The sequence below is a fragment of the Cygnus olor genome, chromosome Z, assembly GCF_009769625.2.
Source record: "Cygnus olor isolate bCygOlo1 chromosome Z, bCygOlo1.pri.v2, whole genome shotgun sequence".
Lineage (NCBI taxonomy): Eukaryota > Metazoa > Chordata > Aves > Anseriformes > Anatidae > Cygnus > Cygnus olor.
In genome coordinates this window covers 80,244,859-80,258,419 of record NC_049198.1, presented here as the reverse complement: position 1 = coordinate 80,258,419, position 13,561 = coordinate 80,244,859, and the positions used below count along the sequence as shown (strand labels likewise).

The 13,561-nt window shown below is 45.8% G+C and overlaps 1 protein-coding gene across 5 annotated transcripts in view; it reads right to left on the bottom strand.

Moving 5' to 3' along the window:
* The window catches only part of RHOBTB3 (Rho related BTB domain containing 3), a 29,049-nt gene extending 16,969 nt beyond the window's left edge, over positions 1-12,080 (bottom strand). For 4 of the 5 annotated variants that reach the window (XM_040541550.1, XM_040541554.1, XM_040541551.1 and 1 more), the window contains exons 1-3: positions 11,558-11,839; positions 2,771-2,963; positions 354-502 (exon numbers count right to left, since the gene is read on the bottom strand). In XM_040541550.1, the coding sequence (XP_040397484.1) occupies positions 354-502; positions 2,771-2,963; positions 11,558-11,806 (591 nt within the window). In that variant the 5' untranslated portion in view covers positions 11,807-11,839. Of the gene's footprint in view, positions 1-353; positions 503-2,770; positions 2,964-11,557; positions 11,840-11,958 lie in introns of those variants that run through there. The other variant, XM_040541552.1, reaches the window with a different exon arrangement.
* Positions 12,081-13,561: the final 1,481 nt, after the last annotated feature.

Sequence of the window (13,561 nt, the reverse complement as noted above, 5' to 3'; positions counted from 1 at the left end):
ATGAGCACGGCAACAGAGGGATTGAGCAATTACAGTAAAACTTAAAAAAGAGATGAGAACATGACAGAATAACAGTTGGAAGGGACCTGTGGAGGTCACCCGCTCAAACCACCAGCTCCAAGCAGGTCTCCTCTTTCAAACCCACACATCTGGTTGTCAAAGGTGCCTTGTCCAGCTGGGGTCTATCACGCTCGAGCAGGAAAAAAGCACCAGAAGGGTACAGGGAGTCCCTGCAGCATGCACCACGGCTTCCCTCGTTTTTCCGGGAGGCAGTTACAGCTGGCCCGTCAGGCCCATTAGGCTCATCAGGCCCACACCGCGCCACGCTGGGAGCCCTGCGGCCCCTCACTTACCACACCCCCGAAATACTTCTGGATATAGAAGTCGTTAAGAGTGTGCAGCTCAAGGTAAGTAGCTCCGAACTCCTTAGCAAGCTGGAGCCCCTCGGAGGTGGTAACACAGCTCCCACGGTCCGAGGTGCATAGCGGGCAGGTACAGGGCACTGCGGAGAAAACAGGGGTGCGTGTAGGGGATTTTGGTCCAACCACCCGGACTACTCGTCTCCCTAAACAGTTGTAAGGATGTTCTGCTCAGAAAATAAAAAACAGTCAAACACAGCAATTTTCTGGTAAGAAATCTGTAATCACAGTGACATGAACAACTTCTTGCAGTCCGTTCAAAATACCAGCTACTATGCAAAACTCAGTTTATCCTACACTAGCATTACTTTAAATACCATTTGGATTCTATTTAAATTCAATTCAAGGCAGAAAAGTTGAGCAGGACTTTCAGGACGCTGGTTTGGGGTTGGCACGTGCTGTGCCAGCCTGCAGGCCTCACCACGGGTTGCTGCCACCCTCCAGCCTGTCGCACTGCGGCCTCCCGGTGCACTCCAGACACGGAAAGGAAAAATTTCCACCAACAGTCCTGGCTGCTATGAGCACACACATACAGTAGAGTATGATTTATTTTCAGGTTTTACATAAATCTTTATGCCAAAGTAGCTATTTTTGAAGATTGTGCTGTTTAACTGATAAAAATCTGTTAGCCACCCGGGCTCAACTTTGTTTAACTCCAGCAAGAACTGCCTGCAAAAACACGCTCCCAGATACGCCGCACATGCTCTACACTTGTTCCCACTGCTCTGTCCCATGGGCAACATGTGTTAACATCGCCGTTTTTATTTCTGTTGGCAGCAGCACTTGCTACTACAAAGGATTAAAATCTTAGTAATGAGTATGAGCAGGCCACTGGGCCTGCGCATACCTCCCCCAAACAAAGGGGCTCAGTGTGAGCCCCAGTGGCCAGGTCGCGCCCCAGGCTGCGGCTGAGAGCCCTGGCCTCTCCCCTGGCCTCTGCCAAGGGGAGGCAGGCAGAGGGAGGCTGGGGAAGAACAACGCCAGCAGCGGAGTCTGGCCAGCAGTGCCGTGCTTCCGACAGCAAGCACAGGGAAGGGAAAGAAACGGGGAAGCCCAGCATTAGTTCAATGGCACCTTACCTCTAGAACGGCAGATTTATTGCCTTTTTGTAGATCACAGCTTAAAAGTATTTTATCGCTGTTAGTGACTTACTAAAGGAAATAAAACAAAACAAAATAAAACAAAATAAAATAAAACAAAATAAAATGGGAAAGAAGGGAAAGGGAAAGTAGGGAAAGATTTAACTCTTATAGAGTTCTTTAACAATCCCACCTCAATCGCTGAGTAAAATGGTACATAAATAGATGCTGGCAAAACTAAGCATTATGTCCACAGAAGATATAAATAAATATTAAGCAATATGACATATATTTCACAAAGTAAATTACTATAGATATGTTCATAAATCATATCCCTTACTCTTAGCCGGAGAGATGCTCATAAACATTGCTTTTAGTCAAACTCATAAAGTAAAACCAAGTCACAAGTTTGGTACTCATTGTCTTGGAAAGAAAACATGTAAGAAAATCAGACCCCATGACTAAGCAGACTGTATGAAAACCAGCAAAAGCACAATGCAAAACACCTGGAAATCGAGAATGAAGTTTGTGTGGTTATTCTGTCAGTATCTGTGCTATTTTTTTCCCACTTTACTTCAGGATATAAGCAGACAAAAGCTACCCATGTCTACCCAAACTGTAAACATCTCACCAGCGCTGCCCCAGTCTGCTGTGGGACACCGAGGTGTCAATCCACACCTGTGTGACTGTGGTTTCCTTAAGTGTGAAACAGCAGCACCTCCCTGCTAGCTACACATCCAGGGTACAGTCAGTGTGCTCTGCCCTTATTGTGGGCCTCCTGCTCAGCCAGTGTGGTACCAAAGGGCTGTGTCTCTCTCCTCTGACAACACCCTAGAGGATGCAGAGGATTTTTCCACCACCTCAGCAGTGGCTGCAGGCTGATGTGCTGAGTTTTAATGCTGGAGATATGTGGTACCTGCAATAGGGCTAGAGAGAGCTCACAACTACAGAGCTCGTCTCGTACACTCAAATTTATATCTCTTTAATCCTAAACACTAGATTTAATCCCCACCTCTGACGACTCCGCAAGAAGAGTCGTTGAAGAGGTCAAAGCAGGATAGGATGCCTGTTGTCGTTGGGGTTAATTAACCATAAGGGTTCTTGCCCACATGCCAGCCTACAGAACCACAATACATGAGCACATTACCGTCATTCTGACAGATTAATTGTTCTGTTAGCAACCTGGAAAAACAATCAGCTTCTACTGAAGTTACTACATGTCTAACTTCCAAGTGGCATTTTAACTATTGCTTCAGAAGACTGGATACTTACAGTTTTTTCTTGCACCAATAGCAGAAATTATTACTGGAATTGAACAGTGGTTTAATGCCTTTTTTATCATTGGGACATAACTGTCTTTTATTTCTTGAAACAAAGTCTTGTCGTTGACAGAGTATTTAATCACAATAATATCAGCTCCTCCAATAAGACTGCGAGAGGTGTACCAGTCGCTGTCAAATATATCCTAAACAGGAAAAAAAAAAAAAAGTCAAGAATCCCTTGTCTATAAATGAAAAGATGAACTATTCAATATAATTTAATGCAAAACCTTACAGGAGTGCTTTTAACTGATAGTCTAATATCTCATTTGAAGACATGCAACAAAGACCAGAATTGATGCTCTGTAATTCTGTTGTTTGCAAAACAAGTTATTCAGATAGTATTTATCTAGGGATATAATTTGCATGAAGAAACATTACTGTTTAAAATACTTAACTTTCAAATGTTTCTATCAAGGAAATAAAAGAAACTTCAGTGGTAAAAATTTGTAGCAATTCATGTAAAACCATTAATTAAAATAATATTTTAGGTAGAGGGTTACACAGAACAATACTATGTACTTCTGAACCTTTAGATACAGCTTTCATCATTTGAGTGTAATTTTTATCTGCTTCACAAATGCTTCTGAGCAAAAACAAGTGCTGATGTCTTCAGTACAAGGACTTATGTTACATAACTAACCTTCCTTTTTCAATTTCTCATTCAATTTCTCATTACTCTGGGCTGTAAAAGTAAGATTTACACTCTAAAATTATTTTGTATCCAATTAAATCACAACTGTGCTGCATCTACACATAATATTAGATATTACTCATATAGTCATTTGCATGGCATCTCCAATTTCAGAATTTCTGCTTTACCAAACAGTAGCTCAGAAATAGCAATGGCTTTTGCACAACTGCTCAATTGAAAACTCTTGACAGAAATCTGGAAATTTTCCAGAGAACTAAAAATCAATTTAAAAATCTAAAATAGTATAACCTTTCAGAACAGTACTATACAGCATGAAGCAAGCTAACAGAAAATATGATCTTGAGAAAAAAAAAAAGGAAACGAGCAATGATGAAATGCAGAAGACGTGGAAGAGAGGAGGAATGGACATAAAAGAAGAGACAAAAGAACAGGACTCAAAGTTTGGGTTGGGTGAGGGGAAATCAGTGGGATCACTCCAAGAGAGTCATTGTTTCAAATCTGTTCTGAATGAGCTGCAGTACTCTTAAGTACAAGAGGTAGTATGAACTTGCTGGAAGTCTATCAATTGGCAAATATTTGCCTAGACTGTCAGCGCACATCCTACACAATTCAGAGCTTTTCTCTACACATAATTAAGCTGAGAAATAAACTCGAAGCCTAATAGGCATTCCCATTAATTTCTTTAGTAGGTGTCCTTGTTCTGGAATAAGAGAACCATAGACAATTAACAAGTTATAAAGAATAGCTATAGTATAATGATTCACTGTGCTGACATGAGCTTTAAAAGTGTTGCTATTGGTGGATTTTTCTTAAATCAACTGTTAGAGATTATTATAATCCCAGGCTAAGGAAAACTTTCACCATGGTTTAACAAAATTCTGCTCTATTCTATTCTATTCTGTTCCGTTCTGTTCCATTCTAAAATAACTTGTCTGTGCTAATCCAGCTTTGTATCACCTTCAATGCTGATGCACTTCACAGAATCACAGAATGGTTTGGGTTGGAAGGGACCTTAAAGCCCACCCAGTGCCACCCCCTGCCATGGGCAGGGACACCTCCCAGCAGCCCAGGCTGCCGCCAGCCCCATCCAGCCTGGCCTTGGGCACTGCCAGGGATGGGGCAGCCACAGCTCCTCTGGGCAGCCTGGGCCTGGGCCTCACTGCCCTCAGAGAGAAAAATTTCCTCCTTATAGCTAATCTAAATCTACCCTCTTTCAATTGATGATGGTTAGCTTCCTTACATGACTATTTCATAGTGTAGTCTCATCAAAGGGCTCAAACTATGTGTTTCAGCTTCTGTCTGCCTCCTGGTTCACAACGAATAGATACCTATTTCCCCTAGAAACTGCAGAGTGTTCTAGAGCCTCTTGTTTGACATTTAACCCACGCCTTTTTCTCACAGGCTACTCCCAGGCACCCGCAAAACCTCAAACCTCAGCCCAGCCAAACCAAAAACGTTCAAATCAGTAGCCAGAACTCACTTGCTTCATAGTGAATACATAAAGTTAACGTAGTAACACAAGTTTAGTACCTGTAGCAGTAAGACTACCAGGTACAGTGCTTCGAGACAGCCAGCTAGATGGGCATTCACAGCACCTCATCATCACACTGCCAGGAAAAAAATCAAGAACATTCAAGGGGCAGCTCTAATACTTTTTAGCTGGTGAAAATCTCAGCATAAACATTTTGGTAGGGTTGCATACGTTTACCACATGAAAGGTTTAATGAAAAATAAAATTCAATCCAAAATAAATACGTTTAGTTGTTGTATGAGAGAAGATGGAAAGCATGCCTGTTGCTTTGCAATTTCCTTCTGTCTGCTTGTGTTCAAGCTCAGCCCAGGTTTGCACATTTCTATCACTAAGATCTTGGGGATCAATAACACCTCTGGGGACTACAGCAAGGGTGCACAATTATACAAAAACTCTGCAACAAGCGAATGCATTCATAATAAAAAATATTTGTGGAAACATCATACTGGATGTAATATGTAATATTTACATGTTTTCACATGTCTGTATATGGTTTGTACAGCTGCCTCCACTATAGAGCTAAACCTCCAATGCACTTTGACACCATTTCATGTCACAAAGAAAGATTTTGGAAAGATTGATGAGGTTTTGGTGAATATGAATTCAGCATGGCCCAAGGAAGAACCATCTCTAACCCTAGCACTTAACTGGGCATCAGCCCTGCTGGCAGCTCTGGACACAACACAATCTAACACACAGGGACACACTGCTCCAGCCTCAGCTCTCATCCCAGCTCTCCAAAGAGCGCATCATCCAGTAAAAGACCATCCTGGAACACCCTCCAAGACCTAACCCCAACTAGTGGCATCTCTAGGGCTCTTCCCATTGATGAGAATCTCATCAGAGCACTTTGTAGAAGACTTGTGTTTGACTGCAAACTTGTGCAGATAACACAACAGTGGTGAAGAGGTCAGTATGATACAGCAAGAAAATACATATGCTTTTCCTGTTGAAAATGATACTAAAAAGAAAAACGTATTTTTGACATCAAAACAACAATGACAAGAAAGCTTAATCATTAGCTTATAGGTAATGTACTAGGTGCCCTTTTTGTACCCTGCCACATCTCCAGCTCTGCAGGTGTGTGGAAACCTGGTGAAACCCTTACTGAAAACAACTGCACGGGTGCATAAATACACGTATTTGTTGAACTGCTAGGGAAAAAAGTCTTACAGGCTCTCAGAGCAGGCTGCAGCAGGTTCTTAGGTGTGCACAGCTGCATCTTGCAGCAGGTTTGTGGGAGTCTGTGGTTTCCTCCACTAACCCCTGCCACCACTGTGTGTCTCTGCTAATCCTAAAAAGGATTTTGGCAATGTTGACAGAGTTGTGGGGATGGAGTGCACCTTCCCAGGATGAGATCCAGTGTGGAGCATATCAAAGAAGCTAGAACAATGCTGGATGCACCAACCCAAAGCATCACAGCAACCCATCTGTATTACCCTCCTGCAGTTTCCCTAAGCTCTCCCACATACCCAAAGTCCGTTCTTCAGGATGGATGTTACTTTTACAAACACAGAGCAAAAAGACATGTTCCCAGAGGTCTCGTGGCAATTATTTTCATTTTGCATCAAAGGTAGAGTAGACCATTCAGATTACTGCTCCCATGGTGGGAAAATTCTTCAAAAACATCTCTGACAAAATGTTGCTCTCCCAATACATCACTGAGACAGAGCATCTCTGGCGCCTTAGCCATGTTAAGCACTCCTTGATTATCGCTTTTAGGAAAGTTTTCCTACAGAAATGGCAGAAGAATTCACTCAGATGATGGACAACTGTTCAGATGCAGGAATAACCTCAATTCCAGGCTCCATCTATGACATTCGCATAGCAGCATCATGCTTCCTGCTCTTGACACGGTCCACTTCCCAAGACAGCCACTGACAAAAGGAGTAAGTGCATAGCTAGCGTTATGATAATATGACCTTTTTAGTTATAATCATAGTTCTGTTGCTGTTCCTCTCAGGACTTCCTAGAAAAGAAGCAGTATTCTCCCCTTACCTGTCTCTGCTACGTACCTCTCTCATAAGGTACCCTTTCCACTAGTAAATCGTACTTGTCAAGCAGCAAAGTCGAAAACCAAGCCTTCAGGGGAAACAAAGATGTGATTTTCCTACGGACCATCACATGGGCCCTTTAGAGGACAATAGCTGCTTTGTCAAAAAACAATGTATGGATGCCTTTAGGGAACCAGCAGCGTCCCCCTGCCCGCCGAGCCGAGCATCCTCCCCACTGCAGCACCAGCACCAGCACCAGCAGGACCAAGTGCTCGGTGCTGGCGCAGGGCAGCCCAGCTCCCTCTGAGCACCCCAGCACGCGCTGGGTGCACCATGGCTGTCGGGAGGATTGCCCTGGTGCAGGATCTGTCCCAGGACTTGGTCCCCATCACCTCTGTGACCCGCCAGGACCACAGCCAGCAGGGGACTCTGCAGGTGTCAGCTGCAGGGCTAGCGACAGACCCAAGCTCAGCGAAGTCACAAAGTTCATGAAGTTCACACCACAGCCTGGAATGCCACTGCTGCTTTCCACTCAGGGACTTCCAAAACAGCTTCAACTGGTTGAGCCTATCCCTGTTCCCCACCAGCCCACTAAAAAAAAAGAGAAAACACAAAGACTAGCATTGCTCTGTGTGGTTCTCTCACAAAATAATGCACGAATATTTGTAAAAAGCAAAAATAAAGACCACAGCAATGAAAAATAACTTACCAGTATACAATCACATATTATAAACTGACAACTAATTCAAGGAATTAGTATAGTTGGTGGAGTAAAAAAAAAAAAAAAAAAAAAGCGTCAGAAAAATGTGATTAGATTCATGGAAAGAGACTGTGGAAAAGCAGAAGTTCTTAAAAAAATATCACTGAAGACCTTTTCAAAACTGCAGTTGATATATTTGAGCACCATCGATCCCCACGAAGGTCTGCAGCTCAGCTGTAGGTCAGCAGACACAAAAAAAGCGCATCCTACTGCGCTTTTGATGATGCCCTGTGAGAGCATCATCAAGCACAAGGCACTCCTCAGCCTCCAGCTGCTCTTTTTTTGACGTACTTGCTACTAGGAACATGTTGTTGTCAGAGATCCTTCAGAAACTGGACAGACTATAAATATGGGGGAAACAACAAATTTCTGGAGGTATTGTTCCCTAGGAAAAAAAGCAACGACAGGTGGCTTACGGAGGGAAAAAAAATAAAAAAGAGAGTAAGACCCCAGCCTAGGACTGAATCACTCTAATATCCATACAGCACTGCTCCAGGCGAGAGAGGAAAGTACAGCAGAGGTAACACAGCTAGGTGGTAGACTCACAGTGCCATTCGTCCTGCCATTTATTTTCCAACATCACAATTAAATGAATCAAAACATGAATTGCTGTTTCTATGCTATGCTTCATTCTGAAGTTGAAGATTTACTGGCCATCAGATATTACAGACTTGGTCTGCACTTTTTCTGCAGCTTTTACCTGTACACGTGCAGGAGAACAACAAAATTCAGCATAAAGTGACTGAAGTTACAAAGTGCACACAAGCCAATAAAATGGCAACTCACTTCCCAGGATTGTCAAATCTGATACAGTCATAGCTTGCCAGATAAAGGAACCTTTTCTAGAGCAAAGCTTAAACTTCTCTTGCAAATTACTCCTTTCAAGTCACTAGCTCCCATACTGAGTTGTAGGGAAAAAAAAAAAAAGTTAGAAAAAGTGTGACTTACTAGCTCAGTATGCTTTATGAGATCACAACTTGAGCATGCATTAGCAACCAAGTGCACATTGAAGTCACAAGGTGTAACTTCGATGTTAGCACACTTCTGTTTTCCCTGGTTCTTCATACCTCCTCTCATGTCAGGTCTGTTTTTTTTTTGTCAAAGTGCGTTCCAGCCATGTGAACCACCAGGGAATTGGTCCTGTGTATCTGTCCCCTGCACGTGGCAGGTATCAGCATGCAGCTCCCCAAACACAGCGTGGGACACAGCAGGCCACAGTGACAAATACACAGGGTTTGCTGCATGAAGGTCGGTGTGGTTTCGGAAACAGCGGCACTTTGCTCCCAGATTTCAACAAGAATGCTCCACCGCTATCTCCAAAGCCCCGCGTCACCCACCTGGCTGATGGACATCCTCCCCAGGGCCCACACCGCTCCCCTGCACCCTGCAGCTGCCACCAGCAGAGAGATCTCACAACGCTCGGCTGCTCCTCTTAAAGCTGGTAGTGATGACTCCATCCTCATCATTTCCAGAGCACAGCAACATCAAAGACCATAGTACCCAGCACAGGCAGTGAACACGCTTACAGCCCTGGTATAGAGCAAACACCTTGGGCTGGAAATGGCATTCCTCAGGATCTGTCTGTACCACTGGACAAATTGTTCGTATGGGCAGCATTGCCCAAAAACAGCTCGAACTTGCTCAGCAGTCTGGTGGCCACCTCCAGCCACCAAATACCAGGACCCCAGGGTAGCTCTGATGCCACTGCACAGAAGGATGCCACTGCAGCGGTGTTCATCATGCAGACCAGACTTTTCACATTTCTCCAGCCCATCACGGCAAAAGCACGTTGGGAGCTGCTGGAAAACCCTGACACAACCCGTTCAGAGAGACTTAGGGAATGCAGCAAGGTGTTGAGGGTTCAGCCAAACCCACCCGAGCTGCTGACCCCTCCTGCAGACAGAAGACACTGGCCAGGACACGTGCACTAAGACAGCAAACACACCCTGTGCCATGATCTGTCTCACAACAGCGCCCACCCGTGCCATGGGACCCAGGTAAATTTGCCCCCATGGTGCTGGCACATCACGACAGCTGAAGGGAGGCGTGCACGGGGCGAAGAGCAGCCTGCCACCCTGCAGCAACCAGTGTGCTCACTTGCCAGGCTTATGTGCAGCGCTGGCTTGCTTTGATCGTGTGGGTTTGATCTAGATAAGATACAAACCTTAGCTGAAATGGAAGTTATGCTTAGATGAAACAATGCAAAGCCCACTACGCCACTGCCTCTAGGATTCAGTACCCTGCATGAAATATGAATCCTTTCCCGTGAGGAATATGATACATTAGCGACAACCACACTTGAGGCACCTCCAGTCATTGTTTTGAACTGTAACGTGGTATTTCCCTGGGCTAGCAAAGAATAGTCCTGCAAGGACCACAACGACCTAACAAACCTCAAGAATGCAGCCTACCAACAACAGTCCTGTCCTGCTTCCTCCTAGCAAGCAGCCAGCTTCACTCTGAACAAAAAACCTTCCGAGGAGTCCAGTCCAACTCTCCGAGATGCCTTCTGCTGAGCAAAAAATGCTCATTGTTCCTCCTTATTCCCAGTAATAGGCCCCCTGCCTCCTTTAGCTGAGAATGGGAACAACAAGAGGCCAATGCTAAAAAACATAATGCCATAGACAATAACAAGATAGTCTTTCAAGGCCAAAAGTTTTAAGGGGTACAGAAATGAAGAGTCTTGTTCTCTACAAGGTCAAATGGACATAAAACAACGTAAGAACATGAAAAATGCATCTCTAATCTAGTCTACACACTTTTCTCCTCCTACCATTCTCCAGCTATCGCTGCCTGCCTTCCAACCCCCCTTGCCAAGCTCCAGTCCTTTGAACCATCCTTTGAAGTCCTACAGCTTTAATTTACATTCAGTGGCTTCTACTCATTGCTGTGCTCCAATGAATTGAACAAAGTACACACGCAGATGAAATGCAGATTTAAAGATTTAAAAAAAAAAATCAGACATCCCATTAAAAAAAAAAAAAAAAAGGAAAAGCAGCGAGAAGTAGAGAACAGAATGATAGCTAAATTGGATAATGAAGTCTTAAGATTACAGGCTCCTGATCATGTATTGCTGCACTGGTAGGATTAAAAAAAAAAAAAAAAAGCTTTCCATTACAGGGCTGCAAAAATCACTGTCAGGATACAATTGTTAAGTTCAAACCAATTACTGTCTCAGAGTTTTATTTTGTTAAAGCTTTTTTTTTTTTTTTTGAAGGCAATCAGGTGTTATTAAATATGTCTTATTCTAAAGTGTCAGTGTCATCTCTTGCATAATCAAAAATAATTAACCTGCTCGTACTCCTAATTAAGTTATCTCACCCGTTAGCAAAAGTTCCAGCAACACGGTAGAGTGTCAGGACCCTCATTATTTACTTTCCGATACGAGAAATCACGTTAGGACGTGATAATTCATCACAGCAGAAGTAAAAGCACTTTATACAGCGCGTTTAGCCAGAGGACAGATAACAGAACCTGTCATTTCTCGGAGCCGGACGACTGATTGCCTTTTCAGTCTCACAGAGAAAAAAATTCTCTGCGGGGCTGCTGCATTGTTTCTGATATTTTGAGATTTGCTTTCGGTATTCTGCGATAAGCCTTGCGTCACAGCGCCAGCACAAGTGCTCTCGTTTGTCTTTTATCGGTCGGGACACCCATGCAGACCGCAGCACGGCATCGCCTTCCCGGGGAGACCCGCGGGCAGAGCGGAGACCTCCCCGGCGCGATGCCCCGCGGGATGCCGCGCGTTTCAGGGCGACGACACCCGAAGGGGGGGGGATGGGGGGGGGGGGGGGCCGTACCCATCGCGGACACTCGTGGACCTCCAGCGGCACGCCGCCCAGGATGCGCGCCCGGAGCCGGCTGGGCGCGGGGCTGCCCAGCTCGGCCACCAGGCCGCTGCCCCGCAGGTAGCTCCGCACCAGCCCCGGCTGCCCCGCGCTGCCCGCCGCCGCCTCCCGCTCCGTGCCCAGCGCCACGATGCTCACCGACCTGCAACGGCACCGCGCGTCCACACCTGCGCCGACATCGCCCGGCATCACCCCCGGCATCGCCCCGGTACCCCCCGGTACCCCCCGGCAACCTCCCCGGCCCCCCTGAACCTCCCCGGCCCCCCTGATCCCCCCCGGCACCCCCGGACCCCCCCCCCCGGCATCTCCCCGGGTACCCCCCGGACCCCCCCCGGACCCGGGTCGGCCCCTACATGCTCCCGGCTCTGCCTCCCTCCCTCCCGCACTACGTCACGGGCACCGCACGCTGACGTCACGCCCAGCACGCGGCGGGGGGGCGAGGTGAGGGCCCCGCGCATGCGGCTGCGGGAGCGGGTCCGGGGCTGTGGCGGGGCCCGAGGGGGAGGGCGGGGTGGTCGGCAGGGCGCGCTGCTTCCTCCGCTTGTTAGCGCAGGTTTTTAACCTAAAACGGAAGATGACAACGCAAAGTGCCCTGTCGTCCTGTCCTGAAGGGGCTGCAGGAAGGCTGGGGAGGGTCTCTGTGTCGGGGGTGTAGGGATAGGGCAAGGGGTGAGGGCTGGAAACTAAAGGTGGGGAGATTTAGATTAGGTATAGGGAAGAAATTTTTCTCTCTGAGGGGGGTGAGGCACCGGCACAGGCTGCCCCGAGGAGCTGGGGCTGCCCCATCCCTGGCAGTGCCCAAGGCCAGGCTGGATGGGGCTGGGGGCAGCCTGGGCTGGTGGGAGGTGTCCCTGCCCATGGCAGGGGGTGGCACTGGGTGGGCTTTAAGGTCCCTTCCAACCCAAACCATTCTGTGGTACTTCTCACTCCTTCCTCAAACCGCTTGGGAGAGGAAAAGAAAAAGAAAAAAGAAGAGAAGAGAAGAGAGAAGAGAAGAGAGAAGAGAAGAGAAGAGAAGAGAAGAGAAGAGAAGAGAAGAGAAGAGAAGAGAAGAGAAGAGAAGAGAAGAGAAGAGAAGAGAGAGAAAAGAAAAGAAGGAAGAAAACGAAAAGGAAAGAAAAGAGGGAAAAAGAAAAGGAAAGAAAAAAGAAAAGGAAAGAAAAGGGAAAAGAAAAGAAAGAGGAAAGAAAAGAAGAAAAGGAATACGACTTAAATTTTACATGGTAGAAAACTCCATGGACTGAGAATTTGCTTGACATCTCCACCTCAGATGCATTCTGCAAGTTATGTGGGCAAGTGAAAGCAATAAAAGATTGCTTAACTGAAAGAAGAGGATTATAAAGGATTGCTTGACTGTTCCCTGTTTGGCAGTCTGGAAGCTGAATATCCTATGATCAGCAAACACTTCAGCCAGCAGGCGTTTGCTGCTGCTGCAGACACACAAAGACAAAATTGCAGAAAAGAGAGCGCGTGTTTGACAAGACTCAGAAAACAATAGCATATTTGATCTTGTGCATTTTAGACTGGGACGTTATTATTCTCTTTCAAATTATTTCTGTTGAAGCTTTGCAGTGAATATCTCAGAAAAAGCAATGAAGACAAATATGCAGTCTTTCCCAACAAAAGGGCAATGATATTTTCCATGGCAAGGAGATAAGCACAGCCAAGTCAAGGGGGAAGACTTTTTCCTTCTGGAGTCTGTAGTCTCACTTGCACAGTTCAAGACATGACCAACTGTCCCATATTTTCACATCAGTGGAATGATTTAATGCATTTGGATTCAGCGTTGTCCTATTCATTAGCTGATTCTGCACACTGCCCGGAGCTTCTGCTCACTTTTTAGCAGCTTTCAGTACATGACAAACTACGTTGTTCTCAGAGAGGTAAATTTCCATATTTTTTTTTTCCCCAAAGAACATAGAAAGTGACTCCAGGTAACAGCAATCTTTTTTGGTT